This window comes from Prionailurus viverrinus, chromosome B1 (genome assembly GCF_022837055.1).
Source record: "Prionailurus viverrinus isolate Anna chromosome B1, UM_Priviv_1.0, whole genome shotgun sequence".
Lineage (NCBI taxonomy): Eukaryota > Metazoa > Chordata > Mammalia > Carnivora > Felidae > Prionailurus > Prionailurus viverrinus.
This window is the reverse complement of record NC_062564.1, coordinates 110,820,283-110,827,732: the sequence shown is the minus strand read 5'-3', so window position 1 is coordinate 110,827,732 and position 7,450 is coordinate 110,820,283. Positions and strand designations below refer to the sequence as shown.

The window sequence follows — 7,450 nt, the reverse complement described above, 5'->3', positions numbered from 1 at the left end:
AGTGCACAAGTTTCAAGCATTGAGTCCAACTTCTCTCTCCATTACCAATAAAGTTGTTTCTTTTAAGATACTAAAATACTAACATATAATTCCCAAGTAAAAATATAAATCCTAAAATAAAAATAAAAATTTCTTTATAGATAAAAGGCACACAAATCTGTCTTCGGGGATCTTCAGGACTAGCAGGTTTAAGATTGCATTTTCACATCTTTTTTTTTTAAATTTTTTTTTAATGTTTATTTATCTTTGAGAGAGAGAGCATGAGCAGGGGAGGGGCAGAGAGAGAGGGAGACACAGAATCCGAGGCAGGCTCCCAGCTGTCAGCATGGAGCCCAATGCGGGGCTTGAACTCATGAACCGTGAGATCATGACCTGAGCCGAAGTCTGACGCCCAGCCGACTGAGCCACCCAGGCACCCCGCATTTTCACATCTTAACCACAATTTAGTGCTTTTTATTTGACCAAAATAAAAGGACCAAGAAATATGCGCAGAATTTTTATGGGGAGTTGTTACAAACCCAAATGGCAGGTTATATGTGTTTTAAACCACAACAGCAAATTGTCAGCAGGAGTTAGAATTTAACTCAATTTAAGTCAATCCCTAAAGGACTATGTGGCTTCCTGATCCAGGATTGGTCTGTTTTTTTTTTTTTTTCCAGAATAAAAGTCCATTTATGAGAAGAGAATAGTCCTGAGAAGATATTTGAAGATATGTAGAAATAATCTGAAACTTGAAACCAAGCATTTGAAAATTGTGAAGCAGCTTTCTATTCGAGATCTGAATATTGGTAGTTGTAATCACTGTAGATTGAACACAGTGACTGAGATGTTGCCGGAGGTCTGCAAATAATTCACTTATAACAGCTGGATTTTTATGACTTTATCATTTTCACTGGTGGATCCCCAATGCTTCTTGACTGACTCAGATTAGGCCCTCAGTAACTGTAGTTGATAAAAAGATAGCATCAGAGATAGGTGCTGTGCAGTAATGGGATGACAGTGAGAAAGTTTTCAATTTAAACAAAGAATATTTAAAAGGCAAATATAAATTCCCAGGCTTTCAGTCTAAGATAACATATAGCAAACTAAGAGGAAGAAAGATTTTAGCCTTGTGAGGCTTTTCGAATTCCTGAATGAACTTATTTCTTTATTTCCCGTCCAAGTGAGCACAGAGAAAGTAAATTTGATTAAGAAGCCTCGGTGAAGGGATTTTCTGTCAGAAGAGTTTTCACAATGAGCAAATCCCAGCCCCGTTTACACAGGCTGCCTCCAATTTACACAACCTAGGCTAACGCACATTCATCTTTGTTCATCTGGGTTTGCACTTTGGGGATGAATGAATGGAGTTGGGGATGGAGGTTGGGTGGGCGGCACAGGGAGATAGGCTGTGTCTCTCTTTTCCTTGGGAACAGTTTTTGATTTTCCTTTCCCTGTACCTTTCCCTTCCCTCTGCTCATCGAGGATGTGGCTGCTGTGGGTCATCCCCTGACCATCCTCAGAGTGGTTATAGAGCCACAGCCTAGGGTGGTGACAAAATGCTAACTATTTGTGACCTACACTTTTGTGGCTTTATCTTCTTTATGTAAAGGGATCCCCAGAGGGAAGCTTTTCACTCCTTGTGTACTTACCATTGTTATTAGCTGGAAAGTTTCTGTGAAACATCAAAAATGTTAATGAGCTCGGTTAGGAGGCTGGAGGATAGGGGTCTTTAGGCTCCTGCTTCCTTGTCTTTAACTCTAGACACCACTTATTTTGACTTGGAACTGGGGTTCCTCAGGCAGAAGCAAAAGAACTATACCATTTCGATAGTCTCATTTCAATCAAATCATCTCCTTACAGAAACTGTTAGGAACGGGAAGTAGGATCTAGGATTATTAGCAAGCTCTGCTCTCTTAATTTCGTGTTATCAAATTGGCTTTTGGATTTGGCTCTGGGTAAAACAAAGTGGGGAGGCGGATGGATGAATGCTACTATTCGTTCAGTCTGCATTATCTTACGCGGACCATTCGGGAGTCTCAGAACACATGTGAAGCCTCAAATACAAACACCATTGCACTTAAGCAGAATGAACTCTTGGCTCCCAGCTCAAGTGAGCAGAACCTTTGCTTTTTTTTTTTTTTTCCTTCCTGATTAGGTGATGCTTTAGCCGTCTTTGTGGTGCATCTGCTTCTTTTCCCACTTACCACCCACACTCCATTTGTGGTAGAGTGACAAGATATGCTGTTTAATTGCATTGCTCCTTCTCCTGGGTGAGACTGGGAGAGAGAAGGGGGATTAAGTTGCATATGGCTAGCTCAGTTGTTATTGAGCCATGCCCTGACTGAAGCCTGAGGTCTGCAGAGGATTTTCTTTGGATTCTGATCAATGGAGTGCTGGACACTGAGGACAGCAAATGGCCATTTTCTCTCCTGCCTTTAAAATGAAGTATGTCCTCTCTGAAGGGCAATCTATCTAGGCTGGCTCTCAAGTTTAAATGTAAACGACAGTGTGTTCCTTACTTTGAAGGCAGACACAAGCTTATCCCATTGATGGCCAAGATGCTTTGTGGAAGGAAACGGCTTTTGTTACAAGTTTAAAATTCAGCCAGTATTATATCTCTGCTGGAAGCTTGATGGGAAGACGCCTTTAATGTGGTGCGTGTATCCTTTAAATGGCTGGGAGCTCCTGGGACTGGAACCTGGTGCCCTGTCTGTGCAGAGGTCAGCTGGTGAGTGTGCCCTGCTCTCTTTCCTCAGAAAGACTGGCACTGATTTTTTTCCCATTCAAGTAGAAATCATAGGAAAGTCTGAACAACACAAATATACAAGAAGGTATGGTTTTTTTAAAAAAAATCTTTTTCTCAACAGCTTACTATTGAATAAGTCAGTTGTAGAGAGACAACATTATCACTGCGTAGGGATGCCTCATGTGCCTGGTGCTCCAAAAAGGGTTCTGTGTTGCCATCCGTCTCACCAGGAAGCAGTATGTTCTATGATTGGGGGAGATAAAAATAAAAGATTGCACGCTAAAAAAAAAAAAAAAGGACTTGTGACCAGTTCATTTTATTTAAAAATATTCATCCCAGTCTGAGATTTCCTGTTTTGTGATTTGAGTAGTAGAGCCTGCAGTGGGGCTTTTTGAGTGGGTTCCTTCTCCTGAGATAGGCTGATTTATGAGTGCTGAAACCTGGTCCCCCTGCCATTGTAAACTGTCCTGGGAAAACTATCTGGAACATGTTATTCGCCTTCTAGTGTCCTCAACTAGAAAAACATAGTGACTTTCCTTCTCTGCATCGCATCTAAAGACATTATGAGAATATGTAAGCAAAGTAGGGTAATTACTCTTTTTAAAGATTTGGCAATCGTAGTGAAATATTTATGTTAAACTAACACCTGACAAACTAACATCTGATTCATTATCTTTTCTTCATGAAACAAAGTAATGAAACAGCTCTCAAGCCTTGTAGAAAGAGGGGACAGAGGGACACCTGACTGGCTTCGTCGGTAGAACATGCGACTCTTGATCTCAGGGTCGTGAGCTTGAGTTGGGCATAGAGTTTACTGAAAAAATAAATTATTAAAAAAAAAAGAAAAAGGGAGAGAATCTTGAGGATCTTGAGAATCATGTTAACCATGTCTAAGAATGTGTTGTTGTTGTTGTTATCAGATTGAAGTTTTAAAAGTGTATAATTTTCCTGGCATTAGAAAACAGCAGAATCCAATTGATACTGTCCAATGTACAAGTAGGGCTATTGAGCTCATTAAAGGCTAATGAAATAAACATGGGTTTTTGGGTTTTTTTGCTTTGTTTTGTTTTTTGTTTTTATTTTTGTTTTTTTATAACAGTAACTCCTCACTTTCTTCTCTAGCTGTGCTTGTGATTTTCCACCTTCCTTTGGGAGAGCTACAAAGGGAAGAATATGTTGTGAAACACTATGAACAGGTTCTAAAGGGACTAGGGAAGGGCATTGTCCCAGAGGAAGCCCAAAAAAGTCCTTCTCACTAACGGGAAAACCACTGTATGGCTGTGGCTCAGCCACATTTTTGTTGGGACACATGTTATTAAGTTAAAAGGACATCCATGATCCAAAAAAGAGTAGCTTGGTTGTAAACATTTTTAAAAAAGTATTTAGAAGAAGAAAAAATGCCAGATGGTGTTAAGAACACCCTGTGCTCCAGTCTTACCGCTTTCCCTGAACCACCTTCATTCCTAATGACTGTTTTGACACCATCACCACTGATTATCTTGAAGTACCTCAGGGAAGAAAATGTTTCAATTATGTTATATCAAGTGGCAGGCGATGATTCACCTGGTTAAGAACATATAGGAATCCTCCCCAAGTCCACATATTATCTTCCCAGGAGGCCTAAATGTCTATGTGTGTTTCCTTGTAAATATGTACAAGATTTTCCAGAGGAGGGACTTGATAAGCTGCTACTTTTTTTTTTTTTTTTTTTTTTTAGGAGATTAATTCTCAGCTGTTTAAGTCAGGGAGGGTTGTGCGTCCCGCACATAAGAAACTAATAGTGCTGGCTAGAAGTTCACTGACCTCTGAACCATGCATGCTGGCCCATACAGTGGCAATTATTTTCTCCTTTGGCTTTTGGACGAGGTTAAGTGCTGGGTTCATCCTGATTACTGAGTTGTATCCTTTCATTAAATGCGTCTCCCTTTCGGGTACATTAACAGCAACATCTAGGAATGTTAAACCCTCTTTACTTCATCACATGGCTTAATGTTTATTTGGTGTTTAACAGAAGACTTTGGTAATTTAACAATGAGTACCTGTATGCCCCTTAGAATGATGGAGAGTGGTTTTAGGTGTTCCTACCCCCTCTCTCCCTTTTGCCTCTGCCTTCCTCCCCCTCTTTGGAGGGCCCACTTTTTCTCCCAGGGTAACGTGGCTGAGCCCAGATTATGCTGTGTGCTCACTGACAGCTCCTTTCGATTCCGGCTTAATGCAGCTCCCTAATGCAGCCTCACGTGGGGCTGTAAATGACACAGTGAGGACTGGGCTACTCCCAGCCCTTCCCGGACGCGCTCACCCGGGTATTGCCATAGCGGTGGCAAGTAACTCCAACTGTGCCCGTCTTCTCCCCAAACGGCAGCGTTGATTCTTTTCTGGAAAGGAACCTTGGAGAAGGGAAGGGCTGAGATTTAAAAGGCAGGAATTCATGTCATGTGCTACAGCAGAACTGCCGTAGCAACAGCAGCAGCAGCAGCAGCAGCACCCGCAGCGGCAGCGAGTCATTTAGTGAGACTGCACCATTTTCTTCTCACCCTGCATAGAGGTGTGGTTGGAAGCGGCAATAAACTACCCACCCCCTAGCAGTTCCACAGAGGTGGCCTCTTCCTGGCTCCAGTCGGAAGACACAGACTGTCTGGAGGAGTCCCCAAAGACTGTTCCAATTGGTGATGTGTGTCTAAGGAAGGCTTTTTCAACTAGTAGGATGCTTGCCTGCACTTGCGGCCACCCAACTGCTGAAGAGCTCCAAGTCTAGTGCTCCGCCTTCCCCTGGGACCATTTCCCAGTGTGGGTGCACACCTATGCCCGCGTGTGTGCAGGTGTGTGCTGCTGGGGGGCTTGGCCTGGGACCTTGGTACGTTCTGGTGAATTATGGGTGCTGCAGAGGCTGGAGCAAGATTATGACCTAGCTCGGGGGTGGAGTGGATTATTTTGTGAGTGCTCTGGCCGCCAGCCATTGCCCTGGTGGGGAAAACCGTATCTCCATCTAGCTCTAAAATCACCTGGCTTGCTGGGGAGTGGAAACTGAGCCGCCGAAACTGCTTCTGCTGATTTTCTCTGCAAAATGGCTCACGCTGCTGCTTCTATTAAAAAAGTTCGAGAGGCTGAACTGGATGAAAAAGAAAAAAACCTTGAGAGAGAGAGGAAAAGACAACGGAAAATCCCCAGGGAACGTATGGAACGGAAAAGAAAGGTAACGAGGAGCATCCCTTTAACCCTTTGCCTCTTAGGCTACGTGTAGAAACCCTCCGTCCTCAGAGCCGGCAACTTCATCTTCCCTTCCCTCCATCATTCCCCTGCACCATTCCCAAGCTCAGTTTGCAGCCTATAGCTCATGTCCAAATTTGCTGCATTGGGAGGAGATGCCTGAGCAGGGCAAATTTCCTTCGCTTCAACCAAGCCAAACCGCACTTCGTTTTTCTCTGTTTTTCTCAGTTATGTGTACTCAATCTCAGAGCCAGGTGCTTTATGCCTCCAAGTAACTCCCAACACTTGTCTTAGGAGAAGGAAAGGGCTGATTGATGGTTAGCAGGGTAGAGTATTTTTCTCTTCTTGTTCCTCATCTCTACTTACTAGACCTTCAGCACAGCGCCTTCTCACTGACGATATGTGTTATGTAGATTGCTGGTAGGAATAAGCCTCAGGTTTTATTTACTCCTTTTTCTTTCCCCTTCCGGAGGTGCACACTGTTCTATGTGAAACTGCACTAAGAATATTGGTGCAGTGAGCTGTGTCCTTGCATCTTTAAAATTTTAATTCATTTATTTTCTGGTTTCCATCAGTAATCTTATGATTTTCTCTCCTGGCTGTAGCAATTAGGTGAAAAGACCAAGGTTAAATAACAGGAAGAAATGCGGATTCCCTATACATTAAACTAGAGAGTTCTCTCTTTCTGTCTTTTGAAACATTATTTTTTTCGTTACAATAGAAATAATCTTACACCTGGGCGGAAGGGAAGTGTTCATTTAGTCAGTGGTCTGGTTCTATAAGGGAAGAAGATCTCTGTAAATGCCTTAATTAACAAAGTAGGTCACTGAATAATTTCAGAATGTGATAAACACCATATTACATTAGCAAAGCATAAAAATAGTGGTTGGTACACAAGCTGTTGTTAAACATAACTCGGTGGTTGGGGGTACACTGCAGATCAGATGCTCAATAATCCATATGTTCAGTGCTTCCCCCACCCCTCTTCATTAATAGGTATGTTTACCTTTCCATTTTGAGGATGCTATCTTTGCCTAATTTTCGGAAAGACACGTGAGGACCCACATTGAATTAAGATCTTACTATGTAGGGATTCGTCCCATTTCACTTTTACTACTTGTTTCACCACTAGTTAGTGGAAGTAACTATTATTAGGCAACATAATTAAATAAAATTAGAAGCATATTCTCGTTTTTCCTTCTGGGAGAAAACTTTAGTATTGCTTGTCTGACCTTTAGAAGGCCTTGTTTCAAGGATGCCGTAATTCTTTTTTATAATACCTTGGCCATTTTTGTGGGAGCTGGCTTACTTCTTGACAGTTACCACAGTTCTGCTTCTAATCCTCTAAATGGAACATTATTACATAAAACAATTTCCTGTGATCGTATCTTTTTTATCTTATATTCTCCAAAACATAGTATATTGCTTCTTGGCCAGGACTGTTCAGCATCCAGTTGTGACCTAGTAACTTTGCTTAGCTAGAGTACCACGCATACACCTAGAACATTTCTTGGTCTC

At 42.1% G+C, this 7,450-nt stretch overlaps 1 protein-coding gene across 9 annotated transcripts in view; it reads left to right on the top strand.

Moving 5' to 3' along the window:
* Nucleotides 1–5,732: 5,732 nt before the first annotated feature.
* The window catches only part of ANK2 (ankyrin 2), a 273,390-nt gene continuing 271,672 nt past the window's right edge, over nt 5,733–7,450 (top strand). For 5 of the 9 annotated variants that reach the window (XM_047855605.1, XM_047855604.1, XM_047855603.1 and 2 more), the window contains exon 1: nt 5,735–5,918. In XM_047855605.1, coding sequence (XP_047711561.1) covers nt 5,790–5,918 — 129 coding nt within the window. In that variant the 5' untranslated portion in view covers nt 5,735–5,789. Of the gene's footprint in view, nt 5,919–7,450 lie in introns of all 9 variants that reach the window. The other 4 variants (XM_047855600.1, XM_047855602.1, XM_047855598.1 and 1 more) reach the window with 2 other exon arrangements.